The 14493-nt window shown below is 42.4% G+C and overlaps 2 protein-coding genes across 2 annotated transcripts in view; both read right to left on the bottom strand.

Moving 5' to 3' along the window:
* Window positions 1–3733: 3733 nt before the first annotated feature.
* Window positions 3734–14493, bottom strand: part of LOC123769439 (uncharacterized) — a 103252-nt gene continuing 92492 nt past the window's right edge. The window contains exon 6 of the mRNA XM_045760541.2: window positions 3734–6163. Within this exon, the coding sequence (XP_045616497.1) occupies window positions 5872–6163 (292 nt within the window). The 3' untranslated portion in view covers window positions 3734–5871. The remainder of the gene's footprint in view (window positions 6164–14493) is intronic.
* LOC138354600 (uncharacterized) lies at window positions 4132–4694 on the bottom strand. The gene is made up of 2 exons (XM_069308976.1): window positions 4630–4694; window positions 4132–4522 (listed from the first exon to the last, which is right to left on the bottom strand). Exons 1-2 carry the CDS (start codon window positions 4692–4694, stop codon window positions 4132–4134), a joined length of 456 nt encoding a protein of 151 aa, XP_069165077.1.

Below are 14493 nucleotides of genomic sequence, written 5' to 3'. Positions count from 1 at the left end.
GTTTGTGTCTGATAGTTAAACTGACTTGTTAGATTTTAAACAATTGCTCCTTTGCTGACTAACCATTAGTGCTGCCCTCCACCGACCACCATCAGCTGGCAGCACAAGCTACACAATATTACCACAAAAACTGGATAACCTCATCTGAAGCTCCAGCTATCCAAATAAGCTTAGGAAGTAGGAGCTTAAAAGGTAGGAATTAAATGGCTGGTCAGAAGGGAGTTTCATTCCAGTCAATCATCCCTTTTCTGATCTAGTCCTATTTCATGCTTCATGAGCCAAACCCCATAGCTCACATGCATGAATAAAAGTAAGATGACAGAGCCAGGAAACAGTAGCCAAAAGACAAGGCAGCCATAACCAAATATTCAAGGGCTGAAAAGAGCATAGGAGTCAGCAGGACGACAGGTAGCCAAAAGCAACGCAGAGTGACAGTTCTTGGATCCATTAACTGTCCACGAGTTAACCATATGTGACCAATACGTAACCTACTGAGAGATTTCTCATTTTGTTTCAGTGACAGGAGGAAGCCCAGAGGGAGTAGAGCAGATGTGGTAAAATAGAAATGAAAAAATATCCTCTCTGGTACCTTGATGGTCTGGCCTCTCCACACATTCCTGACTATAAACATTCTGGGCTCAGTGATGCAAGAAAATGTTTACACTCATTTTACATGTTCAAAGTTATTTGTCAAGTTACATCTATAAATTTGGTGTCAAAATGTTAGCAAATAAATTCTCTGGAGAAAAAGATGCAAAAACTATAGTATATTTATGGTAGATAATGTGCAACAGTGATGAATGTACTGTATTTGAATAGCAATTGGATGACACGTTATAGCATCATTAGAATGTGAAAGTGATTATAATTAAATTAAAATAATATTCACAATCGCCCTTCCAATGTTAAACTTGCAACAAATCTTGGTTCAGTATATCATTCTTGATCTGCCAATTAATGTACAATACTGTAATTTATATTCAGTTCTCAGCATCTTCTGACATTTCTTTGTGGGGCTTGTTGAAGAAATTGTCTACATATCTGTATACCTGTGTTTTAGTTCCTCATTTTGAAAATATTTACAATATTTTCAGACATAATCCAAAAGCAGGTTGGATCTATGTACCGGTAACTTATATTATAGGTTATTCAAGACAGGTCACCAACTTGACATGTGACAAGTATATGAAACCAAATATACATTATAGAAGTTGGCTCATAAGCCCTCATACTTGGGAAATACATAGGTTACCTTACCTTACCTTGAGGTGATTTCAGGGCTCAGCGACCCCACGGCCCAGTCGTTGACCAGGCCTCCTCGTTGCTGGACTGGTCAACCAGGCTGTTGGACGCGGCTGCTCGTAGCCTGACGTATGAGTCACAGCCTGGTTGATCAGGTATCCTTTGGAGGTGTTTGTCAAGTTCTCTCTTGAACACTGGAGGGGTCGGCCAGTTATGCCCCTTATGTGCAATGGAAGCATGTTGAACAGTCTTGGGCCTCTGATGTTGACAGAGTTCTCTCTCAAAGTACCTGTTGCACCTCTGCTCTTCAACGGGGGTATTCTGCACATCCTGCCATGCCTTCTGGTCTCATGTGCTGTTATTTCTGTGTGCAGGTTTGGGACCAGCCCCTCTACTATTTTCCATGTGTAAATTATTATGTCTCTCTCCCACCTGCGATCAAGAGAATACAGATTTAGGCTCTTCAGTCGGTCCCAGTAGTTTAGATGTTTTACCCAGTGGATTCTAGCAGTAAAGGATCTCTGTACGCTCTCCAGGTCAGCAATTTCTCCAGCTTTGAAAGGGGCTGTCATTGTGCAGCAGTATTCCACTCTAGAGAGCACTAGCGTCTTGAAAAGTATCATCATCGGTATAGCATCTCTAGTGTGAAAAGTTCTTGTTATCCAACCTGTCATTTTTCTTGAAGTTGTGACGGCTATTTTATTGTGTTCTTTAAATGTAAGGTCTTCCGACATCAGTACCCCAAAAACTTTTACATTGTCTTTCCGTTCTATATTATGATTTAACCGAGTTTTGTATGTGGTTTCTGTTTTTATATTTTCATTTTTTCCGTAGCGCATGAGCTGAAACTTATCTTCGTTAAACACCACATTATTTTCTGTAGCCTATAGAAAGACCTGATTGACATCTGATTGGAGGTTTGCCGTATCATATGTTGTGATGTGATCATATATATGTATGTTATACATACATATATTTTCTGAGACAAGCCGAAGAAACATTGGACGAAGACAATATTAATAGTAAGTCTTTCAATATAACAAAGTACCGTATTTGCCGGCGAATAAGATGCACTTTTTTTTAATGCATCAAAAAAGTGCCCTGCATCTAATGCGGCCGTGTTACAGATGGGAGACAAGGGACTAGGCTAGGGAGCCGGAAGAGAATACTAGATAAGTTCGCTAGGCCAAAAATCGTTGCTAATAGTAAAATATTGAAAGGAAGTTGAGTTGTCACAAACTTATGATACGTCGGCAGTTATGAAGGAAGCTCACATCATCTTACCTAGTATACATAACCCACACCTGATATGTCATACATTATTTAATGACTGTTACCTTTAAGACACATTTATTCATTATCTAAATGAAAAATGATCCTAGAAATTTGAAAGGAATGTTCAACTTTCATCGGCCTGTCAGCTATTTGCAATGCATGAATGACAACACTACCAGAGCGCTGTGATGGCGCGCCGCCCTGGTGGCCTGATGCGGCAACAAAACATCACATCCAGAAATACAAGTTTTACATCCTGTATAGCAATTCTCTTGCCCAAAATATAAACAACTACACCAAAGCTGATCTTAGTGGAGGTAAGAGTTGTGGTACAAAATCCACTTTAAAATATCCTTCAATAAATGTATGATGAAACATACTAAAATAGTTTTTTCCCACAAAATATTCTTGTAAAATAGGGGTGCGTTCTATGTGAGGGTGCATCTTATACACCGGAAAATATGGTAGGTGTTCAAAGACCAAAATAGTCTTGTAAAAATGCTCTATATTAAATTATATTATTTATTTAACAAATTAACAAATAAATTTATATTTATTTAATAAATTACAATAAATCAGTTATAAAATACTGTTATAAATTTCCACGCAGAAAGAAGTGTACTGGGCATATGTACAAGGTAAGGTACACCAGGAGGAAGAGCTTAACTAGTGACTATATAGCAGATGAAAGGAATATGGGGAGAATGAGCAGTATGTATATGAGGACAGAGGGAAGGAAAGATGACCAACCACCTGGACAATCAAAGATCGAATATTGACCCCCAACAAGTGAAGCCAAGTCAGTAGAGATGAAATGATGGCCACCAAGTCCATAGTTTCATGATCCATGTGTAATTGGGTTGACCTGGGCACTGCCAGATACCCCCATCTGGTGACATATAAAATACAGTACTGGTACTTCCTATACTCCAGTTCTTATGGTTGCAACTACTAGTAATTATGTACTCTTCCCTTTTAGATTACATGTATCAAAACCAATAATGATCCATATGCTGCAGTATCATATAATTCACAATCCTTCATCAATCTTCAAAAGGAAACGCTGCAGCATGTACAAGTATAATGGAGTACTCTAAGATGGGTTGCGAGAATTTCTACAAAACTGAGCTCATAACATAACCATTATAAAATTGATATTTCAGCCAAACAATGGCCCAGTCCAAAAATGTTACAAAATAAGGTAACAAAAATAATGTAAATTTTCAAAGCTTTATTAATTATTCAAATAAATCTTAAGAATATTATTTCATTAACAAACTGTAGGTATAAGATATGTATCATCAAACAGGTTGGCACAAATTTACCGCACAAGTCTCAATTATTTCAAAATAAAGTGCATGTTTAATTGCATCAATATTATAAAAGCGCTTGACACAAGCTAGAACATTCTATCAAACTGAAGCTCACACCCATAACATTCTCAGGTGCAAAACGCACGACCCAAACCAGGGCCTAAATAGTCTAGACCTGTATGCCTCCACCTCTCTATGACTAGATATAAGAAATAGAACTCAAGAATCTATGATCGATTCTCCCTGGATTGATGAAATAATCAACTGATATCATGAGTAAATGTTACATATGCTCCCTCTCCTATTCAGCAGCAGTGACACCATCGTCCAAACTGTTACTCTCATCTATCAGACTGGTACATGCACTCTCATCTATCAGACTGGTACATGCACTCTCATCTATCAGACTGGTACATGCACTCTCATCTATCAGACTGGAACATGCACTCTCATCTATCAGACTGGTACATGCACTCTCATCTATCAGACTGGTACATGCACTCTCATCTATCAGACTGGAACATGCACTCTCATCTATCAGACTGGTACATGCACTCTCATCTATCAGACTGCTACATGCACTCTCATCTATCAGACTGATACATGCACTCTCATCTATCAGACTGCTACATGCACTCTCATCTATCAGACTGGTACATGCACTCTCATCTATCAGACTGGTATCAATGTTCCTGAGTGAGAGACAGGTATATGTACAGGTAAAACATACATAGAGGTACTAGTTAGATTCCTCACACACCCACGATGCAATTGTCGATTCTTGGAACCTATTACAAACATCTTTTCATGGAGGTGGAAACATGTAGGCTCGAGACATCTTGGATGCCAATTTGAATCCCTCATCATTCTTAAAATATTATAGTTATGAAAAGCCAGCAAATAGCACTCAAAATTTAATTTCCAGTTTGCTACAAAATTATAAAAACCTTGGTATCTATGAAAAGACAACTTGGCACCCTAATCTGTTGCACAATTTTTGCTATGATTTAGTCAAATTTATGAGCGACCATGCAGTGCATTAAACTATAAAGATAAAACACAGTAGTTCTTTAAAGAAGTTAAATGAGTATAGTACTGAAAAATGACAACTAGCTTCAGCTTCTTCCATATCAAATAAGTAATACTCAAGTATAAATAATATCCAATCACTCAAAAACATAATTAGCTGCAAAATCTATTTGTACTTCATTAAGAGAAATCACACATTTGTAATTCTTAACTGACATAAGAAGCAAAACAACGTCATTCTAAATACTCTATACTGCACTATTATTAAAACATTTCTTTAAAAAAATACATATTTCTGTATATAACATTTGTGTGTTAATACAGATTAAAAAAATATAATGAAATTCTTTCATATCCGATGAACAATAAAAATACAGTACAAAAACCTCGAGTTCAGTGTACTGTACCGTTTCATTTCAATACAAATTATATGTTAAAGTATTAATACTGTATTACTTGTGATCTATGTAATAACATTACAATTTTGCATTACTTTATTTTAATCATACAGTATATGCTATCTGATTCTTAATCTTGAGAAGCATTTAATTTTGTCATAAGATCCCTAACAAAATGCTGTAATATACAATTTGGTTTAATGGAAGGTTTCCTGGAAGTTGGAAATGCATCCCCGCTCAGAACAAAGCGAGTATTTTACTGTATACAGTACATGTGTCCCCATGGTTTTCACAATGTATGTTAAGCCCTCTATTTGCCACAGATGGGATCACGAGGGAGGTCAAGGTATGTGTGTTCAAGGGGTGTGAACATACTTACATGCCATTCACATTACACACGCACACTTGCAATTGTATGTTTTAATCTTTCACCATTCTTTAACATTTGCACTTATAATTGTGTACTACAGGAATTCTCATTTAGGTATAAATTTCAATAGTTGCCTAAAAATAAATTTAAAAGATTGTGAGAGATGTTCGTTATATAAATTTGCAGTTTTCATTAAAGCAAAATATATGTAGACTGTATGAAGAACAAGATACACGAGCACCAACTAACGACGTTTGGTTGCTTTCTTACCTTTCTCGTTCAGCATGCTGTAAAGCTGCTTGGACTGTACAGCAATATCAAACTGGGTGTGCATAAACTTACAGGTAAATGCTACCCGACTTGTCTCTGACAGGTCAGGGTTTAAAGATTTGAAGAAATTTACCATTGTTTCCTTCTGTTCATTTTCTGGCAAATCATAGCTGTTTACAGTTTTCTCAACCACACGCCCTTTCTTTTGAACCCACTGATAGAGTAATTTAGATGGCAGCTCTCTGTCATACTTCATTGAAGCAAACCTGGAAAAAATATCTCAAGGATTTATCTGTACGTACAATTTTACAATGCTTTCATAAATGAGGTTGGAACTTAAAATCCTAACTACTATGGCAAATGCTTCACTAATGTGGCAACTACCAGTTCTGCATACATATGCCATATTCATTCTACTGGACTACCATGACAACTGCTTTACTATACAATGCATTAAATTTAAAAACTTCATTCTGATATGGTTGTACATTGACACTGTTAGGCTAATAGCAGTGGTGAGTTCAACTCATGACTATGCTATTGCTAATACGTGTTTACCATACATGCAAGCCTAGCACTCTTAGAAACGATCATCAAATTACTGTACTTGAATGAAACATTAATAAGATAAAGGAACTGTACATCAGCAGGCTCTCCATTAAATACACAACAAACCTAAATTTATATTTAAGTGCTGGATTGATTAATTCTTAATGGGTGGGGGTTAGTGAGTACCCTAGAATGCTCATCAAATTATCTTAGGAGTGAAGCTCCAGCTGGAGTAGCCAAAGCAGAGGCAAGACCCTATATGTTGTACAAGAGAAAAGTTATGCAGGTTGCTTTTGTGATGCAATTGTGTTGATTACTGATTTGTTGCCACCACCTGCCAGAAGAATTGGTGGTATTCTATTCAAACAGAACCTGGTCCAGTAACAAACTTAATGAAACTGATACATTACACAACAGTAATCTATCCACAGAGTTGCAACAGATTAGTTATATTGATAAGTAGGGAATTTATAGTGCCATTGACAAAAATTATTATCCTAATTATTTTGGTATAAAAAACACAGCATTGAATGTAATGAAATGCCATTTTCTGGGCAAAGCCCAGGAGGCTCCCTGAAGCTATCCAAACTGATATAGTGCTTTATTTAGCGGGAGAGTATGGTCTCTCAAGATTCTCCCACAACAGACTTGAATGGCTCATTGCAGTGCACAGTGCTCCTATTCAAGCACAAGGTCCTATCTCTGTTAACCCTGGATGGAAACTGTCATGTTGGGTGTCCCCAGGATGCCCACATATACAGGAATACTGTACTTGTATCATGCGGAGGCCGTCGTATGCCCATGGGGAAATTAGACGAAGAGAAATTAAGCATTCATGCCATAGAGTCAGGGAGTACACAGTTTGAAGGTGCCAAGGCGTGAGAGAGGGGGATGCCAGAGAGGCGAGAGATAAGCTATGACCTCTGGGGTCAATCTTCATCGGTATAATGAAGAATAACAAGTGACATAGTCGTGATGTGGCCATAACGTCACTCTTGTACCTATCATGTAACGATCAATATCATTGGTTCCAGCACCTTCGCTACGCCATTGGTCACTTGGTAGACCTGGTGTTTGTTCCCCAAGGAAGCATGCAAATCTTTGCAAGATTATTCTTGTGAGGAACTTCGTACATGGTTGACGTACCCTTCTGTCTATCGGTCAACAGACAGAACACTGTCTGTTCCTCACTGTCAAGTTAAACTCTGCATTCTGCTCGACATATCAGCGCTCGCCCAGAATCGCAACCGTGACTATGTTGTTTAGAAATCTTCTAGAGTGACAAAAGTCTGTGAATCACCAAAGCGAAACAGACTGGTATCAGGTAACATCTGTGAGATCGAGATCATCTATGGGTAACTCAGTGGTTAAGAGTGAACTAAGTGCCACCGCCTAAGTAATCTGTGTGTGTGACTTTACCACTGCATGGTACAATATAATTGTATCTGCCGCCGCCACTCATTCCAGAGTGTGTAGCCAGCCGCCACTCGTCCTGCCATCACTGTACTATGTGATGTCAATGCCTGTCACACCCTTACCCATGCGCCAGTGTCACCAGGGGCATGTGTGTGTTAGAAATACAGTACGCCCTCCTGCGAGTACCCCGCCATGTCAAGTACAGTCGTACAGTATTGGGAAAGCCTGTCATCAATGTTCTCACGTTGTAACGAGCGGGACCAGCTGTCAGGCCACCTACGAGGTCTTGCAGGAATGTGCATGAGTGAGTGAATGGGAGAGGTAGCCATACCTGTTAGTACAAGATCTTGTTTCTTTATTAAGTGTGTCTGTGTTGATCTGAGTGGTCAACCCCAGTTCTCACCTTCTCATACCTGACACAGGTATAGGTGGAGACCGAGACACCTGACGGTGTATGCCTATTTATCTGTGTGGTATCACAACATTACACTCGTCTGTGAATGTGAGCTTCACATACACCACACATTTAGTAATTGTGTGACAATTATTGTGAATGATTATTGCCTGTCCCATTGACAGTGCCATTGTTGATTTACTGTGCATCATCATTACCTGAGTATCCTGTTGGAACTTCCGTGACCCTTTGCAGACCGGCAGTTAGGTTTACCGTGTTAATGATTGGCTGTCAATTGTGTTAGGTGTTTCTCCACGAGTGGATCAGAATCGATCAGTCAGACGTCAAGAGTCTCACTAATACGATAATAGCCTTGCTGATGCCAATCTAAAGTAAATCAAGCACCCATTGTATTAGTGGGTATAGTATTGTATGTATTAAGTTTGTAAATAAACTACTGTTAAACATTATGCAGTGTTTCCATTGAACCACTTCTGAATACTGCCATTACATTACTTAAGACTTCAACACCTAGTTGCCTATTATTCATTATTATAGTTGCCTAGGAGCCCTTAAAGTGTTTCAAGCATTGAGGAGATTCCCACGACCAATGTGGATCAGGACTTGGTGAGGCTAGTCTGAGTGGAGACCATCAAGGACTCTAAGTCAACCTTGCTCCTAGGCCCTGTACGCTTGCACTCGTATTTTCTCTGCTGGATTCCGACAGCTTTGTGAAGCGTCTGCCATATGTACATTGGTGACATTATGCGCATCGCAGTCGTGGAAAGCAAAGTAGAAAATCTCACACTCAGTTTGAGTCATCTGTCACAGGAGCTCTTTGCCCACTGACGAGCCAGAACCTAGGCCCCCCTCAGAGAGGTGTAGGGGGCAATGGTGTATGAGAACTTACATTTAAAGTACAGTATGTCATATTCTGCCATCGACCGGGGTGGGCACCCAGAAAGATAGGCGAACCAAAACAAACAACTAGCCAATAAAATTGCGACCTACAGCCAGAAAGAGCAAAGAAACTCCCGCTTGTTAGTGTATCCCCTCCCCTGAAAAGGGGGAGGGGGAGCTGGCTTAGGTGAGCTGGCCACCCACCACCCCATTTCTTGGCATTATGTAAAAACTGCTGACCGGAGGGATGGAGGGTGGCATAGAGCTTCTAGGTATTTGCCCAGAATATGGCGTTTCATTACATTCATTGCTGGTTTTCTGGGGAAGCCCCGTCGGCTCCCTGAAGCTAACTACCCACTGATAAGGAAAAACAGGGACTTACCCGGGAGGCAGCAGCACCACATGGCTCAAGTTGAAGAAGAGACCGACATCCACGACAGACGCCCCAAAGCCACACAAGGCCGGAGAGGGCCCGGAACATTCACTAGATATCTGGTGGCCAGGAACCTGCTTGACCTCTAGAACCCCCGCACCCGAATGTCAACCCAAGACATGTTCCCAAAAACCATGGCGAGCGCCGTGTACTTTCGTACATCATGGGCACGAGGGTAAACCTCATAGCTCACCTCCTGTGTTGCCACTGGGAAGAACAAGAGTGCATGAACTATATGAAAAATGCCCCCAAAAGAGATAAAAACCAGCGTTGAATGTATTGAAATGTCATTTTCTGGGTGAGCCCTGAAGGTTTCCTGGAGCTATCGGGCTAATATACGAATCATTGGACCAGGGCATTAGTCTATGGAATTCAGCCTACTGGGGACCATAAGCCAGAAGAACTTGGCCCCTTCAGAGAGGCGCAAGGAGCAATGGTCCTGGAAAACCCCCTTGTGGTTGGGGGTTTCCCTTATCTGCCACTGATCAGGGTTAGGCACCCAGAAAAGCAGGCATAACATAACAGACCCCACTCGGTAAGAAAATTGCAACCAAAAACCAAACAGAGAGGCAGAACTGCCTGCAAACCCAAGGAAACAAGCAAACGTCACACTCCATCACCGTGTAGGCCCTCCCCTCCCTTTGGGGGAGTGGGGGAGCCCTGGACCCCCCCTGTGCCAGCGACCCAGCCACAGCGACTCAGTTTGGAGGCTAAGTATTAAACACGTAAAAACCACCGACTGGAGAGAGGGAGGGAGGGTTACCAGGAAACCTCCAGGGGCTCATCCGGAAAATGGCATTTCATTACATTCAACGCTGGTATTCTGCGGGGACCCTTTCAGCTCCCTGGAGCTCCATAACCAAAGATAAGAAAATGAGGGATTCACCCGGGAGGCAGCCGCCACACACTCGACACGAAATCGAAACAATGGACTGCAACCTTCAGCCTGCCTGTTCGGTTTTCGGTTACAATTTTCTTACCATGTAGGGTCTGGTTTGTTATGCCTACCTTTCTGGGTGCCTAACCCCGGACGATGGCAGATAAGGAAAACCCCCGACCACATGGTTTCCAGGGCCATTGCTCCCTGCACCTCTCTAAGGGGGCCAGGTTCTGGCTCGTGGTCCCTGGTAGGCTGAACTCCCTAGAATAATACCCCGGACTAATGATTCGCATATTAGCCCGATAGCTCCAGGGAGCCGAAGGGGCTCCCCACACATAAAATATTATAACCTATCAACCGCCCAGCCTCCATATGCCAGAGCGTGGCCCAACAAACCACAGCTGTGGGGTGGAGTGCCACAACTGGAGTGCTGCCTTGGCGGCACTCCGGTCGTGGCAACTCAAACTGTAGAGCAAAATTCCTGCCAAAAATATAAACAACGAAACTGCGGATCTGAGAGGAGGGAAGAACAATGGTACCAAAAGCACCAGATAAGAATGTGCAAGAAATGTTTGGTGAACAAAATGAAAAAGTCGTTATAATAGTAAAACCAGAGTTGAATGTAATGAAACGTCATTTTCTGGGTGAGCCTCGGAGGCTCCCTGAAGCAAATATGTGCCATACTAGTTTGATGCCATCAGTCCCTGGAGTTCGAGTGCCTACTGGGGGCCACGAGCCAGAACCTGGCTCCCTCAGAGAGGCGCAAGGAGAAATAGCCATATGAGCTCTCTACATTTAGTTTATCATGTCTGCCATCGACCGGGAAAGACACCTAGAAAAGTAGGCGGACCAATACAAACCTCGAACTGGTTAAAATTGTCACCTATGTCCATGCAGTCAAACCCCCCCCCCCCTCCACATGAAACAAGTAAATCATCATCCAACCAGCAAGCCTGCTCGTTAGCACCCCCTTCCTCCGACTGGGGGAAGGGGGGGGGGGGCCCCTCTCAGGTGAGCCAACTATTCCACCCCCAGTTCATAGTATGATAAAAACTGCCAACTGGAGGGAGGGAGGGCTCCAGGGCCCTGTGGGGCCCCTTATTCGTTTGCAGCCATCTCTTTCTTTTCTGGCAAAGAATGAATGAGACTCCTGCTTTCCGGATGGGTCCCTGAGTTGTGGGACAACTCAGGGATGCTTGGTTGGTTAGGCTGGGGGTGCATCATGTTTTGTGTCCGGTTGCGGCTCTTCGCCGTTATTTGCACGCCACGGCTTCTGTGTCCGGGGACGCGCTTTGGGTTGATACGGTTTCCCTTCTTCCCTGTTCGCGGGTGCAGGTCTCCCAGGTCGTCTGCAGTTATTAACCCGTAAAGTGCGCATCACTTCATATGAAGTGTGAATCGTTTTACCAGTCAACTGCGCTTCACTTCATATGAAGTGTATGGGTACCGCGCACGATTTGAATGGCCCGCGGTGTAGCTGGGGGTCCCATACGCTGCCCAGGGGCTCTAGTAAACAGCGGCCATTTTGAAAAAAAATCCAGCTCACGATCCGATGGCATGGGAGGCCTCAGTTTAGCGAGAGTCACCATGGCGAGCGCACGGTCAAACGCCTCACGGGCACGCACCACTCAGTCCCTCACCCCAGAGCAAATAGCCCACGAATTATTCTCTGAAGGTGAAGAAAGTGTGTTTGACGATTCAGACAACGATGAGGATTATACACAGTTGTCGGGTGATAGCAGCAGCAGCAGTGAAAGTGAGAATGACCGCCATGCCATGGCGAGGCCTATACGCTCTCCCATGCCTCCTCGCCCATTTTCTACCCCAATTCTACCACGACCTCACAGTTCCTGTGGATATTTTCTGTTTGAGGGTGACGAGTCAGAGGGAGGTGACTCCTTTTCTGGGTTTAGTGACTCAGATCAAAGTTTTATTGAGCCTGTGGCTGGTACCAGTGGTGTAACTGGGCGAGAAATTGTCGCGTCAGCAGCATCTCGCCCGGCCAAGCGCCACCGCATGGCACCACATGAGGGACCAAGACCCTCGTGTTCACGTGCACCCACCTCACGTGCACCCACCTCACGTGCACCCACCTCACGTGCACGTAGCCGCCGTGCTTCTCGCAGACGGTATTCAGCTCCTGGTCGCCGGTATGCATCGCTTCCTCGCCGTCTTTCCTCTGCATCTCGCAGGACGCCTGGTGTACTTGAGTGGAGTGATGGTGACGATTTTATTCCTAATATTCCTCACTTTGACGATAAAGATGTAGGGATTACAAACCTTTTCCCTAATCAAGGTGAGGACATGGCTGAGATGGAATATTTTACAGCATTCTATGATGAACCACTCATGGAATACATTGTACACCAAACGAACCTGCATGCTGCTTACCTGATTGAGAGGGAAATCACAGAATTTTCACGACTGCAGCGTTGGAAAAATACCACAGTGGCGGAAATGTATGTGTTTTTGGCACTCTGTTTGTTGATGAAGCACTGTCACAAACATGCAATAAATGACTATTGGAGCAAGGACAAGACAATACCAACACCTTTATTCGGGAAATATATGTCACGAGACAGGTTTCAGATACTCCTCAGGTGTCTACATTTTGGAAGTGTTCAGGACCGAACACCTGATGATAGACTGTGGCGAGTGAGGCACTACATGAACGATGTTATTGGAAAATTCAGAGATTTTTACGTACCAGCACAGAAGCTGGTGGTTGATGAATCTCTCATACTTTTCAAGGGACGTGTTCCATTCAAACAGTACATTCCCTCAAAACGAAACCGATTTGGCCTGAAATTTTTTGTTCTTTGTGATTGTGAGACAGAATACGTGTTACACATGATTCTGTACTCGGCTAGTGATGTAGACATTCCCGGTAACGACGAACATGGATTCTCGGGGAGTGTAGTGAAGACCATCATGGCTCCGTGGATGAACAAGGGACACATTTTATACACAGATAATTACTATACAAGTCCCTTGCTAGCTCGGTTCTTGCTAGAAAATAGAACCGGATTGGTTGGTACAGTAAAGCCACAACGAAGGGAAATGCCTGTGTTTGACAACGACATTGCAGTTGGTGAGTGTCAGAGAAGGAAAAGTGATAACATTCTGTCAGTTCGGTGGAAAGACAAAAGAGAGGTGAACTTGTTGACAACAATTCATGATGGAACAATGGTGAACAGTGGGAAAGTGAGCCATAAAACAAACGCACCACTATATAAGCCAGACTGTGTTTTAGACTATAATATCAACATGCGGTTGATTGATAAATCAGACATGATGATTGGCACTGCAGAGTGTGTGCGGAAGACATGTAGGTGGACGAAAAAAGTGTTCTTCCATCTTGTGGACATGAGCATGCTGAACTGTTTCAACATGTACCTTGTGAGAACTGGACGTAAGCCCACTTTCCGTGACTTTGTATTTGATGCTGCAATACAGTTATTAGGAAAGTTTGCAAAAGATGTCCCAGGTATTCAGTGGCCCATCATAAACCCACTGTTGCAGCATGCTGGTACTCCACGCCTCGCTCACACTGAAGGCTTCCTAGCACACAAACTTAAGTATTTGCCACCTGGTGTGAAGCGTGCAATAGCCCAACGTGATTGCTTGGTGTGTAAAACAACGACACGTAGAGACAAGAAACGGAAGCTTGTGCAAACATAGTGTGAAACGTGTGGTATCCCATTATGTGCTGTCGACTGCTTCAATGACTACCACAGTCTAGAAATCTTCTAAGTGTGCTTCAAAGTGTGTATAGCGTGTGCGAGTGTGTAAATATGTAAACATATAAGCAGATAGCGTGTGCGTGTGTGTAAATATATACAAATATAAGCAGAACATACAATATAATAGACTGTAATGACATATTATATTGCCGTAATTGAAAACATTTGTGTGCGCCTGTGTATACTCAAATATGCAACAGTTATTGATACAAAATATGTTCAAACAGTATTTGAAACACAATTAGTGAAAAAAAATTAGATAAAATGCGCTTAGACATTGT

This window comes from Procambarus clarkii, chromosome 63, assembly GCF_040958095.1.
Source record: "Procambarus clarkii isolate CNS0578487 chromosome 63, FALCON_Pclarkii_2.0, whole genome shotgun sequence".
Lineage (NCBI taxonomy): Eukaryota > Metazoa > Arthropoda > Malacostraca > Decapoda > Cambaridae > Procambarus > Procambarus clarkii.
Note: the sequence above shows the minus strand (reverse complement) of the source record. Positions and strands in the feature narration are given on the sequence as shown.